The sequence below is a fragment of the Bos javanicus genome, chromosome 18 (genome assembly GCF_032452875.1).
Source record: "Bos javanicus breed banteng chromosome 18, ARS-OSU_banteng_1.0, whole genome shotgun sequence".
Classification (NCBI taxonomy): Eukaryota; Metazoa; Chordata; class Mammalia; order Artiodactyla; family Bovidae; genus Bos; species Bos javanicus.
The window spans coordinates 63,725,070-63,748,436 of NC_083885.1; the positions used below are offsets into that span (position 1 = coordinate 63,725,070).

A 23,367-nucleotide genomic window follows, 5' to 3' on the forward strand; every position below is an offset into this window, starting at 1 on the left:
ACTCCTTTTCCTATTTGGAACCAGTCTGTTGTTCCATGTCCAGTTCTAACTGTTGCTTCCTGACCTGCATACAGATTTGTGAAGAGGCAGGTCAGGTGCTCTGGTATTCCCATCTCTTTCAGAATTGTCCACAGTTTAGGAGGAGGAGCTAAGATGGCGGAGGAACAGGATGGGGAGAACACTTTCTCCCCCACAAATTCATCAAAAGAACATTTAAACACCGAGTAAATTTCACAAAACAACTTCTGAATGCCGGCAGAGGACATCAGGCACCCAGAAAAGCAACCCATTGTCTTCGAAAGGAGATGTTTTATCAATGGTGCTGTATAGAAGAAGAAGTTTTGAGACTACTGTAAAAATAAGACTGATAACTGGAAGCAGGAGGCGTAAGTCCAAACCCTGACTCCAGAGAACATTAATTGACAGGAGCTCATCAAATGCCTCCATACCTACACTGAAACCAAGCACCACACAAGGGCCAACAAGTTCCAGGACAATACATACCAAGCAAATTCTCCAGCAACACAGGAACACAGCCCTGAGCTCCAATATACAGGCTGCCCAAAGTCACCCCAAAACCATAGACATCTCATAACTCATTACTGGACACTTCATTGCACTCCAGAGAGAAGAAATCCAGCTCCACCCACCAGAACACCGACACAAGCTTCCCTAACCAAGAAACCTTGACAAGCCACCTGTACAAACCCACACACAGTGAGGAAACGCCACAATAAAGAGAACTCCACAAACTGCCAGAATACAGAAAGGACACCCCAAACTCAGCAATTTAAACAAGATGAAGAGACAGAGGAATACCCAGCAGGTAAAGGAACAGGATAAATGCCCACCAAACCAAACAAAAGAGGAAGAGATAGGGAATCTACCTGATAAGAATTCCGAATAATGATAGTGAAATTGATCCAAAATCTTGAAATCAAAATGGAATCACAGATAAATAGCCTGGAGACAAGGATTGAGAAGATGCAAAAAAGGTTTAATAGAATTGTCCACAGTTTATTGTGATCCACAAAGTCAAAGGCTTTGGCATAGTCAATAAAACAGAAATAGATGATTTCTGGAACTCTCTTGCTTTTTCGATGATTCAGTGGATGTTAGCAATTTGATCTCTGGTTCCTCTGCCTTTTCTAAAACCAGCTGGAACATCTGGAAGTTCACGGTTCACACATTGCTGAAGCCTGGCTTGGAGAATTTGGAGCACTACTTTACCAGCGTGTGAGGTGAGTGCAATTGTGCGGTAGCTTGAGCATTCTTTGGCATTGCCCTTCTTAGGAATTGGAGTGAAAACTGACCTTTTCCAGTCCTGTGGCCACTGCTGAGTTTTCCAACTTTGCTGGCATATTGAGTGCAGCACTTTCACAGCATCATCTTCAGGATTTGAAATAGCTCAACTGGAATTCCATCACCTCCACTAGCTTCATTCAAAGTGATGCTTCCTAAGGCCCACTTGACTTCACATTCCAGGATGTGTGGCTCTAGGTGAGTGATCACACCATTGTGATTATCTGGGTCATGAAGATCTCTCTTGTACAGTTCTGTGCATTCTTGCCACCTTTTCTTAATATCTTTTGCTTCTGTTAGGTCCCTACTATTTCTGTCCTTTATCGAGCACATCTTTGCATGAAACGTTCCCTTGGTATCTCTAATTTTCTTGAAGAGATCTCTAGTCTTTCCCATTCTATTGTTTTCCTCTATCTCTTTGCACTGATCTCTGAGGAAGACTTTCTTCTCTCTCTTTGCTATGCTTTGGAACTCTGCATTCAAGTGGGTATATCTCTCCTTTTCTTCTTTGCTTTTCACTTCTCTTCTTTTCACAGCTATTTGTAAGGCCTCCTCAGACAGCCATTTTGCTTTATTGTGTTTCTTTTTCTTGAGGATGGTCTTGATTCCTGTCTCCTGTACAGTGTCACGAACCTCTGTCCATAGTTCATCTGGTACTCTGTCTATCAGATCTAGTCCCTTAAATCTATTTCTCACTTCCACTGTATAATCGTAAGGGATTTTATTTAGGTCATACCTGAATGGTCTAGTGGTTTTCCCTAATTTCTTCAATTTAAGTCTGAATTTGGCAATAAGGAGTTCATGATCTGAGCCACAGTCAGCTCCACGTCTTGTTTATGCTGACTGTATAGAGCTTCTCCATCTTTGGCTGTAAAGAATATAATCAATCTGATTTTGGTGTTGACCATCTGGTGATGTCCATGTGTAGAGTCTTCTCTTGTGCTGTTGGAAGAGGGTGTTTGCTATGACCAGTGCGTTCTCTTGGCAAAACTCTATTAGCCTTTGCCCTGCTTCATTCTGTACTCCAAGGCCAAATTTGCCTGTTACTCCAGATGTTTCTTGACTTCCTGCTTTTGCACTCCAGTCTCCTATAATGAAAAGGACATATTTTTCAGGGTGTTAGTTCTAAAAGGTTTTGTAGGTCTTCATAGAACCGTTCAGCTTCTTAAGCATTATTGGTCGGGGCATAGACTTGGATTACCATGGTATTGAATAGTTTGCCTTGGAAACGAACAGAGATCATTCTGTCGTTTTTGAGATTGCATCCAAGTACTGCATTTCGGACTCTTTTGTTGACTATGATGGCTACTCCACTTCTTCTAAGAGATTCTTGCCTACAATAGTAGATACAATGGTCATCTGAGCTAAACTCACCCAGTCCAATAATCCATTTTAGTTTGTTGATTCCTAAAATGTCGACGTTCACTCTTGCCATCTCCCGTTTGACCACTTCCAATTTGCCTTGATTCATGGACCTAACATTCCAGGTTCCTATGCAATATTGCTCTTTACAGTGGCGGACTTCACTTCTATCACCAGTCACATCCACAACTGGGTGTTGTTTTTGCTTTGGCTCCATCCCTTCATTCTTTCTGGAGTTATTTCTCCACTGATCTCCAGTAGCATATTGGGCACCTACCAACCTGGGGAGTTGATCTTTCAATGTCCTTTTTGCCTTTTCATACTGTTCAGGTTTAACCTTTTATTATTTGTCTTTTCTTTGTCCCCTCTAGTGTTTGCTCTTCAAGTTTCCCTTTCCTGTCTTCTTTTGGCTTTTTGGAATTTTTTTTTTTTAGTACTCTTGTTATATCTGTTAGTACTGTAAATCTTCACATGTTGTTTTTTTAGTGGCAACTGTGGGCATTATAATATATACACCTAATTCCACGCAGTCCACAGTTAATATTTCATCTCCTCAAGAGAAACATGGAAACCTTATCACACGGGTCCTTTCACCCTCACCTTCCATCATGCTATAGATGTTATATGTATTCATCTATTATACCTATATTAAAAACCCCACCAAACATTGTTATTTTTGCTTTCAACAGTCACATATACAGGAAATGAGAAAAATATGCTATTACATTTACCTATTTACCACTTTTTATTCTTCCTTTATTGTTGAATTTCCAAGTTTCCCTCAAGAATTATATCCTTTCTGCCTAAAGAACTAGCCTTATCATTCCTTTAAAGAAGGTCTTCAGGCAACACATTCTCTCGTGTTCTTTCCTCTCAGAATGACTATTTTGCTTTCATTCCTGAAGAATACACCCAGAATTCCACGTTGGCTCTTCTCGTCTCTCAGGACTATCAGTCTTAGACCATAGTGGCTTATGATATGAAATCTGAAATCATTCGAATCATTTTTCCTCTGTATGTAACCTGGTCCTTTTATCTGGATGCTTTCAGTTTTTTCCCACTGATTCCATTTTGACTGTGATGTTTGTGGACATGGTTTAAAACAACTTTTCCCCCACTGATTTGAATATAATTGTGACGTTTGGGCATCGTTTTTGAAAGTTATCTGATGAGCATCTTGGATGTGTAAATTTATGGCTTTCATCAAATCTGTAAAATGGTCAATATTTACTTCCTCAAAATTATTTTTCTTCATGATATTCCCCTTTTGCTGGGTGATCAATGACTGTCTCAGAGATCCTGGGTCTGTGTTCATTTTTAAAAACCATTTTTTTTGCCTCCAGACTGTGTTCTTCTAATTTGCCTAGAGAAAATTCACAGAATGAGATGAAAGGTTCTGCTCAGGGTGAGAAGGGGCACTGAGGAAGCAGTGATGACTCAGAGGTTTAGAAGACGGGCAATGAGAAAAGATGGTGCTAAATTGTAGAAACAAGTAAGTCAGTGGAGAGGAAAAGCGAATCCACCATCCCAGGTCAGGAAGGAGGGCTGTGCTTTATGCTAAAGAACGGGGATCAGTATTCCAAGCATCTGCCATGCGTCTCTCTCCTGGGGTCGTCCTATTTATGACTGCCCCATTGGCTCCTCCAGGCAACCGAGGCAGACAGGGGAAGCACCTTCGGTTCCCTGGCCTCCCGCACTTCCCACCCAACCACCAGGCCCACATCATTGTGCCCCTGGAGCCCTTCTGAACAAGGTCCCTGACCCGTCCTCAGACATCCCGTCTGTGTTGTCCCATCAGCCTCCTTCCTGGTCCTCCAGCCCAGGCCCCACCCCTTACTCCCGTTCATCTCTCACTACCTCCCAAAGGACTCTTCCCACCACCGTATCAGGTCTGAGCCTGCCCCGTTCAAAATCCTTTCAACAGTTTCCACCTTCAAAAACGTGGGCCCAGGTGCACCGCCCCATGTTCCAGGCTTTGGCGGGTCAGCCCCACTAAACAGCTCTCCGTCCTAGACCAGACTCGTCACACTTAACCACATATCCCCAAGCACCCACAAACACAGACCTACTTAACAACTCTGTGCCTCCACAGACCGTCCCCTCAGCCAGTCTGAACAGGGCTGTCCCTTCCAACCTGCTGGACCAAGAAGCCTTCCTGTCTCATTCCAGTGTAAAATATGTGAAGTCACTCGGTCATGTCCAACTCTTTGCAACCCCATGGACTGTAGCCCGCCAGGTTCCTCTGTCCAAGGGATTTTCCAGGCAAGAATACTGGAGTGGGTTGCCATTTCCTTCTCCAGGGGATCTTCATGACCCAGGGATTGAACCTGGGTCTCCCTCACTGCAGGTAGACGGTACCGTCTGAGCTACCAGGGAAACCCAGTGTAAATATATTTCGAGTTATACGTTCCCGTAAGGTTTATCTATGTGAACGACTTAAAACACTGGTCAACACGCCATCCAGAAGCCAGATCAATGTTGGTATTTTACTGTGAATGGGGTTCATTATCAATAGAGCCCTCTTGCGTTACACTCTCCACATGGTGGTAATCTTTCTAAACTAGAAATCACTTCATACTGTCTGCTGCTGAAAACCTTCCCACTGCTTTAAAGATAAAACCCCAAACACTTACATGCACTCAAGACCCAGTGTGGCGACACCCCTGCCTCCCCCCTCACTGCTCTCGATTCTGAGAGCAGCTCAAGGTCTGTCTGGTTGGGATGCCACTGCCTCCACTGCCGCTGCCCCTGAGCTAGTAGCTCCTGCCTGTTCGCCCATCAGACACACCTCCCAGCCAGGACCCAGGCTTCATGACGTCTATCTGTTAAAGGTACTCATGGTTCCCTGTTTTCTTTCAACTCCTAACAGTCTCACAAGAGTCAGCTGAACTGTTTGCCGGGTAAATGTTTGTTCTGTCTGTTTTTATTCATCTGAGCCCCACAAGTCCAGGGAAGGAATTTGATGGCATCACCAAGGAAATTCCAGGCTCTGTCACCATGGCAGAACATGGTCATTGCCCAACAAATACCGACGAACTGGACTAGCTGACAGAAGAAAGGAAGAACGTTTGCAGAAACTCAGGAAAGGGAAGCTACTTGCCCAAGATCACACAACCCCTGTGGGAGGCAGAGTAAGAACCGGGACAGGCACTCAGATGGCTCCGGGGCCTGCCCGGCTTCTTGCAGCCTTGCACTCTGGGACGTGAGGTCACTCTCCAGATCCAGACTTGGCACGAGGAGGAGACGGAACAGGCAGGCAGAGTGGCGGGGCAGAAGGGGGTGTCGGTAAGTCTGGTCTGGTCAGAAAGGCCCCGAGAGACCACGGTCGCCTCAGCCCCATCCTTCACAGAGAGTGGAGCGAGGCTCAGGAGGAACCCAAGACGGGCGCCACCGAGCCCGGACCTTCACGCCCAGTGCGTCTGTCTGTCCTGTGGGCTCTGAGGTCTCTGTAGGTCGCCTGCTCTGCTGGGGACCATGAGAGGCAGCGCCATGACCCTGACCTTCACCGCCCTTCTCTGCCTTGGTGAGCTTCCGAGAAGGGAGTGGGTGGGAACCCCTCTCCTCCCACATCTGGTCCCTGACGGCCCCAGGACGCAGGAAGTTCCGTGGGGACAGACTTTCTTGGGGGAGAGGGGAATGTCCTCAGCCCAGATCTGACCCCAGCCCTCAGGGCACAGAGCAGACCTGGAGCGTCCAGGACGTGTGGTGGGGCCGGGCGCTCACAGGGAACTCTCTTCTAGGGCTGTGCTGGGGCCCTTGGGACCAGGGACAACCAGGTGAGCCCCCAGACCTCCTGCTTCCACCCACCACCGCTGGTCAGTGGGGAGCACAGCGGGTCGGGGCCGCGGGTGGCCCGTCTGGAAGGGGCCTGGGTGACAGCTGGGAAACCTGGGGGAGAAGGCGCCCTGACTCCTCAGGTCTGATTCCTTTCCAGAGGTTCTCCCCAAACCCTCCATCTGGGTTGACCCAGGCACCATGGTCGCCCAGGGGAGCCCTGTGACCATCTGGTGTCAGGGGTCTCTGCTGGCTGAGGTCTACCGTCTGCATAAAGAGAGGAGCTCTGTACACTGGGAGGCTAAGGCCCCACAGGGCTCCAGGAACAAGGCCTGGTTCCACTTTGCATCCTCGAGCTCAAGTGATGCTGGACAGTATTGGTGTGCATATCACAGCAGGAATGGCTGGTCACAGCGGAGTGACCCCCTGCCCCTGGTGGTGACAGGTAAGAGGGCGGGGCAGGTCCCTCCAGGTCCCTCCCACTGTGGGAGCCTCCTTACGGGCAGAGGAGCAGAGTGTGGGCTCAGGGAGCCCCTCCCCTCCCAGCCCACACCTGGGGTCACTGGGTGGAGATCCCTCTTTAACACAGCCCCTCGCCCCCAGGAGTGTACAGGGCGCCCTCCCTGTCCGCCCAGCCCAGCCCTGTGGTGGCCGCAGGAGGCAGCGTGTCCCTCACGTGCAGTTCACAGTATGCAGTGGGCACTCTGCACCTGCTGAAGGAGGGAGGCGCTGACCCGCTCCGACACAAGACGTCAAGGAACTATGGGAACCAGGGGCGGGAACAGGCTGTGTTCCCTGTAGGCCCCGTGACCACCTCCCACGGGGGGACCTACAGGTGCTATGATGCTCCCAGCATTCAGCCCTATCTGTGGTCGCGCCCCAGTGACCCTCTGCATCTCCAGGTCACAGGTGAGGCCCCTAGGCCCCTCTATTTCCTAGACAGACCCCTGACCTCAGCCTTATGCCCCATGAGCCCTGGGGGAGACAGGGGCAGGGACACTGGGCTCCTGGGGCAGGACAGGGCGGAAGCCTCGGGAGGGAGCAGGGTGAGCTCTCTCCGCAGCCCCGGGAGCAGGGCGGGCATGCAGCCACGTGCCTCTGTGCCCGGTCCGCAGGCCTGTCCAGGGCGCCCTCCCTCTCCGCCCAGCCCAGCTCGCTTGTGCTCGCCGGAGACAACCTGACCCTCCAGTGTCGCTCAGAGGCCGGCTTTGGCAGCTTCGCTCTGACCAAGGATGAGGGGCTCAGCCCGCCCCTCCGTCTAGAAGGGCAGCGGAGCCCCGACTTCCCTCTGGGCCGCGTGAGCCGCGCCCACGGGGGCCGGTACAGATGCTACAGCGGACACAACTCCTACGCGTGGTCAGCTCCCAGCGGCCCCCTGGACATCCTGATCGCAGGTGAGGCGCCCCTGTCCTGGTCCAGGTCCCGACTGTCTGCTCAGGGCGCTGGACGAGGGTCGGCCCTGGTGGTGACGGGTCTGGGGAGAGGGTGCTGGAGCAGAGGCCCAGGTGGGGCAGGGGTCTGGGGGGGAACGTGAAAACAGGAGTGAGAGGCATGGAGATTAAGGAGACGCACACAGACGGGCTGAGAGGAGCTGGGAGGGTCACAGGGAGGCCCCCTGCTCAGAGTCCGGGGTGTGGGGAGGGGCTCTCTGCTCATCACCCCCGTCCCCCCCAGGGATGCACAGGAAACCCTCCCTCTCCGCCCGCCCGGGGGCCTCAGTGCCCCAGGGAGAGAATGTGACCCTGCAGTGTCGCTCTGAGGTCCGGTCAGACACCTTCCATCTGTCCAAGGAGGGGTCGCTCGCTGCTCCCCAGCACCTTCGTCTGCAGGACCCGGCTCCACCCGTTCAGGCCAACTTCACCCTGCGTGCTGTGACCTCAGCCCACAGTGGGACCTACAGGTGCTACAGCTCACACAGCACCGCCCCCCACCTGCTGTCAATCCCCAGCGACCCCCTGGAGCTCCAGGTCTCAGGTGAGGGCCCAGCCCTGGTCCTCTGCGTCCTCTGGGTCAGGCCAGGGCCCTGTTCCCAGGGGAGCTCTGGGCTGAGTGGGAGTGGGGGGGGTCACAGAAAGTGGGGATCAACTCTGAAGGGGATGGAAAGAGCCAGAGGCCTCCCTTCCCTGCCCGTCCTTGCCCTCATCCCAGGCGTCCAGACCCACTCCTGGTGATGGAGCTGAGCTACACAGGCCTCAGGGCCAACCAGCAGGACTCAAGGCCAGAGCCCCCGGTCCCCTGGTCTCCAGTCCTTGTGGCCCCTCGCCCAGAGAGCAGCACAAGAGAGGGGCAAGCAGAGCCCGCGGCCCCCAAGGGAGCGAGTGGACAGGCCCTGGCTCAGCTGGTGTCCCGGGGGACCGTGGGGCTCCTGGGAATGAGACATGGATGAAGGGTGGGGGTCATGCAGTGGGGGATGCTGGGGCCCGGCTGGGGGAGGGGAGCAGGGCTGACAAGGAGAAGCAGGCCGCCGCTCATCTCTACTCTGACCCTTAGGAAGCTCCAGGAATGAGCTCCTCCCCGCCTTGGAATCAGGCTCGGGTGAGTCAGGCTCTCTGTAGGGCGGTGGGGGTGGAAGCAGCTCTATCGCGGCTCTGTCACTTCCCGAGTTAATGGCCTCGGGACAGCCCCTTCTCACTGGCATCAGCCTCGACAGCAAGGACGAGGATGCAGCAACACTGGATGGGACAGTGTCTGAGCTCTCCAGCCCCCCAAGGAGCTGCCTTGGTGCCAGGCAAAGAGCTGGGCGTGGGAGTCACAGGGCTCTACTACTTCCAACCATGGGACCTTGGACCAGCTGTGCTCCTCCCGGGGTCAGAGGCCCACCCTCCACGCAGGGGGCCTCCCACCTCCTTCCTCAGCACGACAGCCCGCAGCGCAGGGCCTACTTGGGCCTCAGGAAGGCCAGAGCCCGCCCCGCTGCCCCTCCCAGACACACACTCCACCTCCACGCAGGCCCCGTGCTGGGGGCGGGGGGACGGGGAGGCAGGACTCTGCAGGGTGGGAGATGGATCCGGCTGGGCTGGCAGAGAACTGGGCTTGATGCACCTGTCTCTGAACTGGTGTTCTGCCTGGAAGTGAAAGCATGAAAACAAAACAAAAACTAATTCTAAAAAATATGAGGGAACCCACAGTTCCAGGTTCCAGTCCCAGCTCCACCACCTCCAGGCTGGGCGACTTGGGGGCCATGATCTCCCTTTCTGGGCCTCAGTCTCCTCGTCTGTAAACGGGTGGGATGTGCTGGAGATGGACGTGCAGACCCCAGCACGAGTCTGCGCACAGCAGGTGCCCAGTTAAACGGCACCCCTGGCTCACTCAGGCGTCTCTGGTGCCCTAGGCCTTACATGGTACCTGAGTGTCCTCATCGGGGTCTCGGTGACCTTCTTCCTGCTGCTCCTCGTCTTCCTCTTCCTCCGACACCGGGGTCAGGACAGACACAGGAAGTCAGGTGAGTAGGGAACGGGGTGACTCAGAACCCTGGAGGTGGTGGGCTTAGGGCACCAGCCCAAGGGAAACCTAAGAAAGGGGTGAGTCTGGTTAATACTGCTCTAGCATCTCCCCGTGAGAGAAATCTGAAGAGGCTAAATGTGAGCGCACATGCGAGCATTAGAGTATCCTTTGATGTTTTCAAATTTACACGCCGCTTGAGAATACATTCAAGTTTTGTATTTCATGCTTTAGAGCTCTCGAATTTTTTAAAATAATTTTTGAATTTTGTTTATTGGCTGCTCTGGGTCTTGGTTGCTGTGCATGGGCTTTCTGTGGTGGCGGTGAGCTGGGGCTTCTCTCTGGTTGCAGGGCTCGGGCTTCTCTTACTGCAGCTCCCAGCTCCTGGGCTCTTGGGCTCTCGGGTTTCAGCAGTCGCGCTCCCAGGCTCCAGAGTACAAGCTTAGTAGTTGTGGCTTAATTACTCCATGGAATGTGGAATCCCCCCAGACCAGGGATCAAACCCATGTCCCCTGTGTCGGCATGCGGATTCTTTATCACTGAGCCACCACGGAAGCCCTTCTCTTGAATTCTTCGTGGAGGAGGGAAGGCATGATAATTTTTTCAGCCTGGAGACCCTTGCAGATCTTCCTGTAACCCTAGAGAAGGGCTCTGGGGCAGCGGGGAGGGTCGGGGAGGGCAGGGCTGGAGGCTGACTCCTGTCTTCCCACAGCAGCTGCAGCATCAGTGCTTGAGGACAGAGGCCAGAAGACGAAGTAAGACCTCTCCCACAGACTCGCACCCCACCGCCTGCCCGGGGCTCCCTCACCGCCCCAACACTGCTCAGCCCGACCTCTCCCACAGACTCGCACCCCACCGCCTGCCCGGGGCTCCCTCACCGCCCCAACACTGCTCAGCCTGACCTCTCCCTGAATCCCACCCCACCGCCTGCTTGGGGCTCCCTCCACCCCAACACTGCTCTCTCCTCCCCAGCTCCAGCCCGGCCGCTGACGCCCCGGAGAGCTTGTACTGTAAGGGGAAGGGGGGCGCTGTCCTGGGGGCCTGGGATCTGGTGGCAGTGGTTCTGGGCTTGGGAGGAGAGCTCGAGCCTGGCTGGGTGGCAGTGGCCGGTCACCGAGCCGCTCTGGACATCTGCTGTGGGAGGTGTGAGGCGGTCTGGGCAGGAGCCGGCCCCCCTTGTCCTGTCCCCACCAGGTGCCGTCACAGAAGACGCACAGCCAGAGCATGGCAGAGCGCGGGACAGTCAGGTGAGACCCCCACCTCCTCACTCACACACGGAGGGCAGAGGACACTGACCCCAAGGCCAGGTGGCCCCTTCCACAAGCACCTGCTCCCTGGGCTGCTGCGCCCCACACCCGGCTCCTCCGACCGGGACACTGTTGAACGCTCAGGTTGAGCTGGCAGGGCTGAACAGTCTGTGCCCCCCAAAATGGGCTACATGCAAGCCCTGGGCCTGGAGACAGGGCCAGAGGGGGGGCTTCTAACAGCCAGAAGATTCTGAGATCCTTGCTCAGCCCTCAGCCATCTTTCCCCAGGCAGGTGAACCTCATCTGTTCGCTGCAGTGAGGACCACCTCCCGTGGCCGCTCTGGTGACCCCCTCACTTTCCTGAAGGGCACAGTGGGGCCTGACTGTCCCTCAGTGAGGACAGCCGCACCCAATTCCCATCTCCAGCCCCGTCCTCTCCCAGCATCAAACTTAGCGATCCATCACAGGATTTCAACTTGCTCCACTTCCCTCCTTCCTGAGGGTCGAAGCTACGGAACTGAAGGAGGCATGGTTCAGAGACCACCCCTCACCCCTCACTAGCAGAGCCCTAACGACTAAGACCCTCAAGGAGTGCATCCTTACCTCCCAGGCCCCCAGGCTTTCCCCATCTCACACCCCTGACCTCTTTCTACACCCTCCAAAGGCTGCCACATCTGAAGCCCCCCAGGATGTGACCTATGCTGAACTGGACCACTCAACTAGCAGACAGGGGGTGACTGCGCCCTCCAACTGGCAGTCAGGAGAGTCCCCAGCAGAGCCCAGCGTGTATGCCGCTCTTGCCTTGCACTAGCCCAGGATGACCCAGACTCCACCTCCAGGGACCCCAGGAGCTGCCCCCACGGACACTCAGTTCAACCCCAGCCAGCCTGGAGTCCTGACACCAGCAGCTCCAGGACCTCCCAAAGGTAGGCTAGGCTGCCAGCACTCTACTACACACTTCACAGTGACTTGGCAAACCCTGAGCTGTAACCCGGAGAATGGCCACTGAACTGACAGCAGAGCCCCAAGCCCCCAGAGCAGGACTTGGGTGCCCCATGCCTGCAGCTGTTGGGGTTGCTCAATTCCTTATTTCTCATTTCCTGAGAACAAGCCCCTTCCTGTCCCAGACAGCTTGACAGAGAAAAGGGAAGCCTGCCTCCCTCCTGACCATTAAGTCTTCAGAACCCCCAAACACGGTGGCAGGGTTCCCCCTTCCTGTCTGGGAAATGACCCCCTCACTCAGCACTGCTTTTGGCCATTGGGTGTTCATTAGAAAGCACTGGCTTAGTTCCTCCACCAGGGATTAACCGTGAACCCGCATCACAGCAGTGCAAGGCAGGTTCACTGGGACCACCAGGGCAGGTCCTGGCTGAGAAGCTCCCTCTAGTTTTGTCTTTGCCTGTACTGTGGGTCCCCTGGAAGTGTGATGGAGTGATGTGTAGACGTGTCTGTCAGGATACGGTAAAGCCAGGCCTAAGGGGAACAAAGACCACCATCTAGCAACGGCTCCACGGACGGGAACAAAACTCTCCCGGCCCCCGAGTGGAAAGCGGCGGCCCCACTGCCGCTCCAGAAGGGTGTGTGTCAGAGCGGGGAAGAGACACAGCAGTAAAGACAAGTTCCACACTGTGGATATCCTGCTTTATTATCTGAGGCACACTGGCCGCTGCACTGCCCGGGCTCAGTCCTCCTCCTCGTCGTCGCCGGCTCCAGCCCCGCCCTGGCCCTTCTTGGCGTTCTTCCTCTTCACGCGGCCTGGGCGGCCCCCGCCGTAGGGGGAGCGCAGGGAGAAGTCGATGTGCTTCTGCGAGTCCAGGCGCACGATGAAGGACGGGATGTTCACCACCTGCTTGCGGACCCTAGGGGGGAGCGGCAGTTGAGGGCCGGGCTGAGGCCGGCAGGGCGTTCCTGGTCCTCGGGGGCGCCCCTGTGTCCTGGACACTCGCTCACCTCTCACGGAGGGCCGGGGAATTCAGGCCCAGAATGAACTCGGGGGTGGCAGCGCGTTAACACTGAGGCCTGCTTCTCAAACACTGAAGTGTGCCAGACAGTTCTGAGCTGTGTGCCTCTCGCTGAGCTTTAGTCTCCATCAGGGCTCCTCTCACTGTCTCTGAAGTGGCACCCCAAGAGGACCGGGGCGGTTTCATTTCACACAAGCAGCATGAGAGGCTCCTGCCCATGAGTCACAGGGGCTACTGAGAGGCTAGGAACCTGCTCACTACACAGGCCCCTGTGACCAGGGCCCTATCTCCATAGGGTAAACTGAGCACCCAAAGATCCACCTGGCCCCTGCTCTTCACCACAGCAGCTGCCCGGAGAGTGCACTGTGACCACATGGGCCCAACCCACCCAAGTCAGCTGAGCTCCAGGGATGGCTCTCCAAGGGACACCAAGAGCTGTTACCTGTCCAGCTCCCGGCACGCCTGCTGGAGCCTTCGCAAGGTGTACGGCTCCAGCCGCAGTGACCCTTGCGCAGGGCTCTGGGGGTGAGGCTGCCCCCAGCTCCCCCATGAGCTGTCTGTAGGGACCAATCTGTCCCCTTAAGGTGAGCTCACACTTCACCACCTCCGAGGGCTGCACAGAAGACAGGGGTAGGGAGGGGGCTCAGCGAGGGCGTCCCTTCAAGGGGCAGGGTGGGAGAGGCTCCGGGAGCCCCGAGGCAGTACCTGATGTGGCGCTGGCGGATGAGCACACGGGCGTGGTGGATGGACTTGGCCAGGCCCAGCTTGAAGACCTGGGTCTGCAGGCGTCTCTCCAAGAAATCCTCAATCTTCAGGCCCAGGATGTAATCCAGCTTCATCTTGCCCTCATCCAGCACCCCGATACGGACGAGCCGCCGCAACAGGGCATTACCTGGTGAGGGGGCACAGAAGCCTGTCTCAGCCTTCCAGTTCAAATCCGGCACCTCCACACCACGGCGGTGAGACCCAGCAGGAAGGAAGAACTAGTTCTGATACAGGACTCAACGCCCTACTGCATGAGCCACCGTGACTGCCAGAATCCTCACTACCCTGAGGCAGATGACGACCCACAACTTGTGTGAACAAGGGAGAGCCCTCCAGAGCTCTTAGAAGAACAAGTCTACACGCTGCTGCCCCTCCACTAGTCCTCCCGTAACACAGCTCAGGGGCTACGAGCCAATACGCTGGCGTCCAAAAAGCCCTACCAATCAAACGCACGCAAACCACCTCCCGCGTCTGACACTTCAACAGCATCAGTACCTATCTGTTAGGCCTGGAAGAGACGCGGCACACATTTGAGTTGAGTACGTGTCATCCATTTTCTACTAAAACGATGGTGAGGATAACCTCAGTGCCTGACAAAGTAAACCAGCGGGCATCAGCTTCTCCCTGGCACCCAGCAACTCCAGGTTCAGGGGGCCTTGCCTGTGGGCGTCCAAGCGCCAGTCAGGAGAGCTCCGGGGACGCTGCTGGCTCGCACTCCCGGGGCTGGCTATCATCACAGAGGATTATCATTTATTAGCACCCACCCCTGCCCCTAGACAAAGCCTGAAGGAAAGCTGGCTGACTCTGTGACAGCCTTCCTAGCAGACTAGGAGCCAAGGAGAATCTAAATGGAGAAACATACTATACCTTTTCCAACACCCCAGGTACGAATTTGCACTGAATGAATACTGAACACAAGTGAAGGATATTCTCCCATCTACAACGGCATAAAAATTTTAGTGAGAAGCCTACACAATGAAAACTGCAAAACACTAATCAAAGAAATTAAAGACACAAACGGAAAGAAATTCAGTGCTCATGGACTGGAACAGCAGTTAAAAAAAAACGCCCATACTACCTATAGCAATATACAGATTCGAGGCAATCCCTATAAAAATTCCAATGCCATTTTTCACAGAAAAAGAACAAGCAATCCTAAAATCTTTATGGAACCAGAAAAGACCCTGAATAGCTAAAGCCAATCTTGAGGAAAAACAAAGTTGTAAAGAAGACAAAAACAAGAAATAAAGAGGAAAAAAAAAAACACCCCACAAAGTTGTATACATTAGTTATAGTAATCAAAATAGTATGACATTGACATAAAAACAGATCGAGGGAATAAACCAGAATAGAGACCAGAAATAAACCCATATATATAAACGGCCAATTAATTCACAACAAAGGAGCTAGGAATGTAGAGTGGGGAAGAGTCTCTCAATACTGGTGTCTGCAGAACTGGACAGTCACATGCAAGGACAAGAATGAACACAAAGTTAACTCAAAATCATGAATTCCCAGAAGGTCCAGGAGTGAGGACTCGGTGATTGGTGACTTCACTGCAGTGGCCAGGGCCGCTCCCCTGGCTCAGTGGTAGAGAATATGCCTGCGACACAGGAGATACGTGTTCAATCCCTGGGTGGGGGGAGATCCCAGGGAGAAGGAAATGGCAACCTACTCCATTATTCTTGCCATGGAAATCCCGTGGACAGGAGCCTCGCGGGCTATGGTCCGTGGGGCCCACTGGGAGTTGGACAGACTTAGTGACTCAACAACTGGGAATGAAGATCCCTTAAGCCTCCAGCGGGGAAAACAAACTCAAAATGGACTAAACACAGGAATGTAATGAGACTCCCAGAGGAAAACACAGGCAGTAACCTCCTTGACCTCAGTCTTGGAGATGATGTTTTGGATCTGATTCTAAAGTAAAGGTAACAAAAGGAAAAATCAACAAGTTGGACCACATCAAACTAAAAAGCTTCTGCAGAGCATAACAAAATGAAAAACAACCTACGGAATGGGAGAAAATATAAATCACATATCTAATAAGGGGTTAATACCCAAAATATATAATGAAATAATACAACAGCAAAAAAAAACACTTCAATTAAAAAATGGGAAGATGATTTGATGCTAACTAGACTTACTCTGGAGATCATTTCACAATATACAAATATATCATTCTGTTCTATACTAATAATGTCAAATTATAAATTACACAATTTAAAAACTGAACATAATAATCAAATATCATTACAAAACATATCCAAACGTAAACAAAAGTGAGTTTGGAATTATCTTCCATTTTGGACACTTCACGTCTGGATGAAACTGGAACCTATTATACAGAGTGAAATAAGCCAGAAAGAAAAACACCAATACAGTATACTAACGCATATATATGGAATTTAGAAAGATGGTAACAATAACCCTGTGTACGAGACAGCAAAAGAGACACTGATGTATAGATCAGTCTTATGGACTCTGTGGGAGAGGGAGAGGGTGGGGAGATTTGGGAGAATGGCATTGAAACATGTATAATATCATGTATGAAACGAGTCGCCAGCCCAGGTTCGATGCATGATACTGGATGCTTAGGGCTGGTGCACTGGGACGATCCAGAGGGAGAGTATGGGGAGGGAGGAGGGTTCAGGATGGGGAACACAGGTATACCTGTGGCGGATTCATTTCGATATTTGGCAAAACTAATACAATATTGTAAAGTTTAAAAATAAAATAAAATTAAAAAAAAAAAGAAAATAGACACCTGACAATAACTCAACCTGTATTACTTCAAAAACACATTTCACTTACTATTATTAACCCACCTACATCCTTTAATAGTGGGGAGGGCTATCAATACAGGAAAAATCTTACTGGATATGAAGACAAAAATAAAACTGATAAGCTTGCAGCCTTCAACCACAGGAGTGTGTCCAACTACTAAAAACTGATAAATGGCTTTCATTTGGCCCAAAGAATTAACAATCAGAATCAGCCAAATCAAAGTTTGTTTCAAAAAAAAAAACTGTATGCCAGTGGGCACCTCAATGGCCAAGGGGCCCTTGTCTCTATGGCATGAAGCAAGCATTTAAGTGCCTTAGTTTCTAATGATGTGTTAGTCACTCAGCTGTGTCCAACTCTGCCAGGCCCCTCTGTCCACAGCATTCTCCAGGTAAGAATAGGCTGGAGTGGGTTGCCATTCCCACTCCAGGGGACCTTCCTGACCCAGGGATCAAACTCCCACTAAGGAGTGAGTCTTATGACAAAAACAGTTTACTGGTTCATTTCACTCAGGCACTCCCAGGTATCAACTCTCACCTCACACCACAACAGGGTAAAGAATCTGCCTGCAGTGCAGGAGACCCAAGTTTGGTCTCTACCCTGTGCTGGTGTGAGGTGAGAGTTGATACCTGTGAATGACTGAATGAAATGAACCAGTAACTCTTCTTGTCACACCTTAGTGGGAAAGGCTAGACCTCAAGCAAGGCCAACACCTCAGAGCTCCCAGGCTCCTCCTCTCCATCCCAGAAATCTAGCTTCACTCACTGTGGATTACCTGCTGTTGCCCTCCCTGTGCAACTTCCCCCCTGGAAAACCAAGTAATCCCTGGATTACCTGCTCAACCCTGCCCTGTGCCATCTCTTTGTCACATGACTGCTTAGCACCGAAGTTTCTCTGTGATTAACTCTCCAGCAAGTTTCCCTGAGACCAGAATAAGCTGAGGTCTGTCCCCCAAACTGTGGGACAGAGTTCCACCCAATACCAACATCCACCAGGGAGATTCCTCAATTCTCATGAGTGTCAAAGGAGCTTCCCAACTAACAAAGGTTAAAAATGAGAACCTCTCACACCCTTGGAACTGGGATAGATCAAAGTGATGAATCTGTGTTAGTACAACACCTCTCCAAACCTTTCTCAATCTCTACTATGGATGACCACTCATGCTTAACATAAGTATAAGAGCACTTCCATCCTTAATCACAGTTTGGGAGAAAAATCAGACTAGCCACTCCTATTTAAAATAAAAAGCCAGCTGCCCAAGTTAGCCCAGCCCCTCTGACTTTCACTAGAATCAAAATTTCCTAGGGTCAGACCAAAAGCAGCATCAAGATAATACCTACAAAATGGCCAATTTTAGATGTAACTAAAAATAAATTTTAGATACTGTGAGCAAACTTCCTGTTGTGTACAGTTTATCCTAATAAAAGGTGTTACAAAAAACAGATACACCTACACCAAAAAACAGAATCACCTACAGCCAGAGTCGCATCTGTTAGAATCACAAACTGTATATGAAGCTCTTCCACACTCAGGATACAATGTAGCACCAAGTTTACTGACTACTCTTACATTTAGGAACTGTTTCAACTTTTGGCATGTTACCTAACCATCATCTGGAACCCTCCTTCAACTCCTAACCCTGCGCTCACATGCACTCCAGTCCCACCTATTGAGGGAAGTCTTGGATCACTTGCTCATTTGAAGACTATGATCAGTACCTCCGCCAGTCTACTTGTGCAAATTAAATAATGTACACCAAGAGCTTAGAAAAAGATATTCAGTGAGCCTTATAAAGTACCAGCTTTCTTAGTATGTTCACCATCTGACAACCTAAGAGGTCCTACTAAAATATGAATATCGTCCCTTCCAAAAGCCCATCAACCTCACATCTCAAAGCAGACATTTAGACCTTAAGAGTCTAAAAGATGGCAGTTTGTCAAGTATACCGCACCATCATTTTTTTTTAACCTTAAATCATACGGTATGATCTGTATTCCCTCTAAGATCACCTGGAACCGTTCTTTCCTGTGAAACCCACAGGTCCTCTACTGTTCAGACCCTGAGTAAATGTCCTTCACCATCGTGTTAAAAGAAGGCAAATATACACACTCAAGTTCCACCCTGGGTGGAACTTCTCAAATTTCACTGTCTAGTCAGGGAACAAGAACATAAGAAGCAATACTGTTCTGTTGAACTATGTATAGATGTCCAATGCTTGGCATTGTTAGCTCTGCTGCTGCTGCTAAGTCGCTTTAGTCGTGTCCGATTCTGCAACCCCATAGACGGCAGCCCACCAGGCTCCCCTTCCCTGGGATTCTCCAGGCAAGAACACTGGAGTGGGTTGCCATTTCCTTCTCCAATGCATGAAAGTGAAAAGTGAAAGTGAAGTCGCCCAGTCGTGTCCGACTCTTTGCGACCCCATGGACTGCAGCCCATCAGGCTCCTCCGTCCATGGGATTTTCCAGGCAAGAGTACTGGAGTGGGGTGCCATCGCCGTCTCCGTGTTAGTTCTAATCCACTGGAAACCGATTCTCAGGGTTTGAATAAACCAGTCATAGATAAGACGAAAGGTATGTACTCGTATTCAGCCCTATTTCCCTACTCCATAACTCCTACTAAAGGCTGGATCCAATGTCTTGCTCCATGTCTTGCACAACCCTAGAAGGAAGAACAGCAGCAGCTCTCCTGCGGGCTCACATACACACCTTCGAACAGACGCCGCGGGTCTTTCTCATCCAGCGTCAGCAGCTCCCGGGCAGCCTTTCGGATCTTGGCCAGGGTGAATTTGACCCTCCAGACCTCACGTTTGTTCCGGAGCCCATACTCGCCTGCAGAATGAGTGAAAAAGCTCAGTCCCATGGACTAGTGAAAAAGGATTAGTGACTTCGGGATACAGAAAAACAACAGACAATCCCAAAACTGGGTGAGGAGGGTGAACACACTGGAGATTTTTAAACAGAACGAGCACGTGGGCGGCCTCACCCATGTGTCAGCTTCCCCAGCCCGGGAAACAGAAACCTAGCCACTCACCGATCAGCTTCAGCTCTTGGTCGAGGCGGGACTTCTCGAAGGGTCTCCGCGGGGTCACGTAGGTTTTGCGACAAACCCAGCTCCGGGCGACCGGCATGCTGGCTCTGTTTGCCCGTCTGCGCCTGTGCGGGAAGGAGAGCTGCCTGTGAGGGAAGGAGAGCTGCCTGTGAGGACTCGGCAGCGCCTGCGCAGTCCCAGAGCTACGCTAGGAACCTCCCGGCGCCTAGGGACGATATCGCGAGAACTGTTCCTGAAGAGTTTTATACTCGACCATCACTTCTACCACTTTCCAGTTACGCTCATTTCACCTCCAACTGCTTTAGCGTACTCATTAAAGGTCGAATAGCCCGCAAGACTTTACGACCCACACCCAAAATACCGAACACGGCCGCATGGCTCACCTAAGCGAACGCTCTGGAAACCAAGAAAGAGGAGCATGCGCTCGCCGGCCGCGTTCTTATAGCAACGTCGCCCTCTTGTGACGTCATCACGCACAGCGCAAGTTTGCACCAATCAGAAAAGGCCTTGGCGGGCGGACAAAGCAGTCAAGAGGAGAGATTGGGCTAGAGTGGCTTGCTAAACCGGGAGGACTGACGAGGGATTAGTGCTCCGTCTGGTGCGACGTGAGGGCTCCTCTCCGCCCTCGGGTAGTGACTTAAGTCACCACTCAGCTAACGTCTGAGTCGCGGTATAAAGTTGGAGTAGTCACCGCCACCGCCGCTAGGCTTCATTCAACATGCTCCGTCTCTCTGAAAAGATCTCCAGAGGATTGGACCTATAAGAATTCAAAGCTCCTTCCAAGATGCTCTGTTATATCCATGAATAATTTTTTTAAAAATCATTTTTCATATCACCATGTCTACGCAAGGCACAGCCAGAAGCCAATCTGCCCTTTTGAACCCTTCAACAGCCCCTCTGTTCGTGAAACTTTGAGCCTAAGGGAAGAGAGGGAAAATAATAAGATCGTTTCAGATGGCTGCTGTGAAGAAAATAAATTACTGATAATGACTGAGCCTCCCTGATGACTCAGTCGGTAAAGAATCCGCCTGCAATGCGGGAGACCTGGGTTCGATCCCTGGGTTGGGAAGATCCCCTGGAGAAGGGAACGGCTACCCACTTCTGTATTCTGGCCTGGAGAATCCATGTACAGAGGAGCCTGGCAGGCTACAGTCCATGGGATCGCAAAGAGTCGGACAGGATTAAGCGATTTAAGCACATCTCTCAATGACTAAGGAAAAATGGTATTTCATAAAGGATGGTCAGGGAAGCCTCCTTGAGAAGGTGACTGATGAAAACTGTGTGTGTGTGTGTGTGTGTATACATGTAAAGGTAACCCACTTTTTTTTTAACTTGAGATCCAATGATTAAAAGATCATTGTGAAAGATCATCTGTGCCTCTTTGTGAAAGACAGAAGTTTACATCCTGAGGTTTTCTTTGGGTTTCCAGAACAGGGAAATGTTCTGAAACCTCTTGCTATAAACCTGAAACAATTTATATATATATATATATATCCTCTCAGACAGCCCCAGGATTATTTCCTGTAGTGCTTTTCTCTCTAGGATAATCCCATTCACACCAAGGACTTTATCGTGGTTAGATAATATTTAACAAGCACTCTAAATCTTTGGGCTAAACACCTTACGGTTTTGGGGGTTTTTTGTTGTTGATGTTTTAATTCATGTGACCCATTATTTCTATCACTAAAAATAATAATAATAGGTGGCATTCTAGAATACTTAAATACTATGCATCAGGCCCCATTCAAAGAATTGTACCCATGTTAATTTACTTAATCCTGGGCTTCCCAGTGGCGCTAGTGGACAGAGAAGCCAGTCAGGCTACAGCGTGTGCCTACTAAGTTGCTTCAATCGTGTCCAACTCTTTGCAACCCCATGAACTGTAGCCCACCAGGCTCCTCTATCCATGGGATTCTTCAGGCAAGACACTGAAAAAGGTTGCCATGCCCTCCTCCAGAGGATCTTCCCAGCCCAGGGATCAAACCCGTGTCTCTTGCCCCTTGTATTTTCAGGCTGGTTCTTTGTCCCTAGTGCCACCTGGGAAGCCCTATAGTTTCCTGTGCTATCTAGTGTCAAGTGGGCTTTAGAAAGCATCACTATGAGCAAAGCTAGTGGAGGTGATGGAATTCCAGTTGAGCTATTCCAAATCCTGAAAGATGATGCTGTGAAAGTGCTGCACTCAATATGCCAGCAAAGTTGGAAAACTCAGCAGTGGCCACAGGACTGGAAAAGGTCAGTTTTCATTCCAATCCCAAAGAAAGGCAATGCCAAAGAATGCTCAAACTACCGCACAATTGCACTCATCTCACACGCTAGTAAAGTCATGCTTAAAATTCTCCAAGCCAGGCTTCAGCAATATGTGAACCGTGAACTTTCTGATGTTCAAGCTGGTTTTAGAAAAGGCAGAGGAACCAGAGATCAAATTGCCAACATCCGCTGGATCATGGAAAAAGCAAGAGAGTTCCAGAAAAACATCTATTTCTGCTTTATTGACTATGCCAAAGCCTTTGACTGTGTGGATCACAATAAACTGTGGAAAATTCTGAAAGAGATAGGAATACCAGACCACCTGATCTGCCTCTTGAGAAATCTGTATGCAGGTCAGGAAGCAACAGTTAGAACTGGACATGGAACAACAGACTGGTTCCAAATAGGAAAAGGAGTTCGTCAAGGCTGTATATTGACACCCTGTTTATTTAACTTATATGCAGAGTACATCATGAGAAACGCTGGACTGGAAGAAACACAAGCTGGAATCAAGATTGCCGGGTGAAATATCAAAAACCTCAGATTTGCAGATGACACCACCTTTATGGCAGAAAGTGAAGAGGAACTAAAAAGCCTCTTGATGAAAGTGAAAGTGAAGAGTGAAAAAGTTGGCTTAAAGCTGAACATTCAGAAAACGAAAATCATGACATCCGGTCCCACCACTTCATGGGAAATAGATGGGGAAACAGTGGAAACAGTGTCAGACTTTATTTTTCTGGGCTCCAAAATCACTACAGATGGTGACTGCAGCCATGAAATTAAAAGACGCTTACTCCTTGGAAAGAAAGTTATCACCAACCTAGATAGCATGTTCAAAAGCAGAGACATTACTTTGCCACCAAAGGTTCGTCTAGTCAAGGCTATGGTTTTTCCTGTGGTCATGTATGGATGTGAGAGTTGGACTGTGAAGAAGGCTGAGCGCCGAAGAATTGATGCTTTTGAACTGTGGTGTTGGAGAAGGCTCTTGAGAGTCCCTTGGACTGCAAGGAGATCCAACCAGTCCATTCTGAAGATCAGCCCTGGGATTTCTTTGGAAGGAATGATGCTAAAGCTGAAACTCCAGTACTTTGGCCACCTCATGCGAAGAGTTGACTCATTGGAAAAGACTGATGCTGGGAGGGATTGGGGGCAGGAGGAGAAGGGGACAACAGAGGATGAGATGGCTGGATGGCATCACTGACTCAATGGACATGAGTCTGGGTGAACTCTGGGGGTTGGTGATGGACAGGGAGGCCTGGTGTGCTGCGATTCATGGGATCACAAAGAGTCAGACACGACTGAGCAACTGATCTGATCTGGTTTTATACCTGCTTTACATATTGTAGCATGTATATATTAATCCCAAACGTATAATTTATGTTTCCTCCCCTCACTGTTCCCTTTGGTGACCATAAGTTTGTTTTCTATGTCTGTGAGTC

At 50.8% G+C, this 23,367-nt stretch overlaps 2 protein-coding genes across 6 annotated transcripts; one reads left to right on the top strand and one right to left on the bottom strand.

The window, feature by feature from the left end:
* The first annotated feature begins 2,030 nt into the window (after positions 1–2,030).
* On the top strand, positions 2,031–15,127 carry LOC133231145 (leukocyte immunoglobulin-like receptor subfamily B member 3). 5 transcript variants are annotated; one of them, XM_061389429.1, is made up of 14 exons: positions 4,026–4,417; positions 5,534–6,187; positions 6,405–6,440; positions 6,599–6,883; positions 7,042–7,347; positions 7,554–7,832; positions 8,113–8,412; positions 8,929–8,973; positions 9,770–9,880; positions 10,592–10,634; positions 10,852–10,889; positions 11,074–11,126; positions 11,791–12,052; positions 12,582–15,127. In XM_061389429.1, the coding sequence occupies exons 2-13, from the start codon at positions 6,139–6,141 to the stop codon at positions 11,935–11,937; spliced, it is 1,692 nt and encodes a 563-aa protein (XP_061245413.1). In that variant the 5' UTR covers positions 4,026–4,417; positions 5,534–6,138; the 3' UTR covers positions 11,938–12,052; positions 12,582–15,127. The 5 variants fall into 5 exon arrangements, with proteins under 5 accessions (XP_061245417.1, XP_061245413.1, XP_061245412.1 ...); XM_061389428.1 differs by having other exon boundaries at positions 4,026–6,187; positions 13,383–15,127; XM_061389431.1 differs by lacking the exon at positions 6,405–6,440 and having other exon boundaries at positions 4,026–6,187.
* Positions 12,751–20,171, bottom strand: RPS9 (ribosomal protein S9). Its single transcript, XM_061389448.1, has 5 exons — positions 20,065–20,171; positions 19,664–19,785; positions 19,339–19,461; positions 13,793–13,979; positions 12,751–12,985 (listed from the first exon to the last, which is right to left on the bottom strand). Exons 2-5 carry the CDS (start codon positions 19,758–19,760, stop codon positions 12,808–12,810), a joined length of 585 nt encoding a protein of 194 aa, XP_061245432.1. The 5' UTR covers positions 19,761–19,785; positions 20,065–20,171; the 3' UTR covers positions 12,751–12,807.
* Positions 20,172–23,367: the final 3,196 nt, after the last annotated feature.

What these genes read in the sequence shown, in the direction of transcription:
- LOC133231145 (XM_061389428.1), top strand. Translation starts at nt 6,139, where the DNA reads ATGAGAGGCAGCGCCATGACCCTGACCTTCACCGCCCTTCTCTGCCTT. An exon ending in CACCGCCCTTCTCTGCCTTG is followed by an intron (nt 6,188 to 6,404) that starts GTGAGCTTCCGA and finishes ACTCTCTTCTAG; the next exon opens with GGCTGTGCTGGGGCCCTTGG. An exon ending in CGCCCCGGAGAGCTTGTACT is followed by an intron (nt 10,890 to 11,073) that starts GTAAGGGGAAGG and finishes TGTCCCCACCAG; the next exon opens with GTGCCGTCACAGAAGACGCA.
- RPS9 (XM_061389448.1), bottom strand. Translation starts at nt 19,760, where the DNA reads ATGCCGGTCGCCCGGAGCTGGGTTTGTCGCAAAACCTACGTGACCCCG. An exon ending in CCAAGAGCTGAAGCTGATCG is followed by an intron (nt 19,462 to 19,663) that starts GTGAGTGGCTAG and finishes CTCATTCTGCAG; the next exon opens with GCGAGTATGGGCTCCGGAAC. An exon ending in ATCCGCCAGCGCCACATCAG is followed by an intron (nt 12,986 to 13,792) that starts GTACTGCCTCGG and finishes GCTCCCCCCTAG; the next exon opens with GGTCCGCAAGCAGGTGGTGA.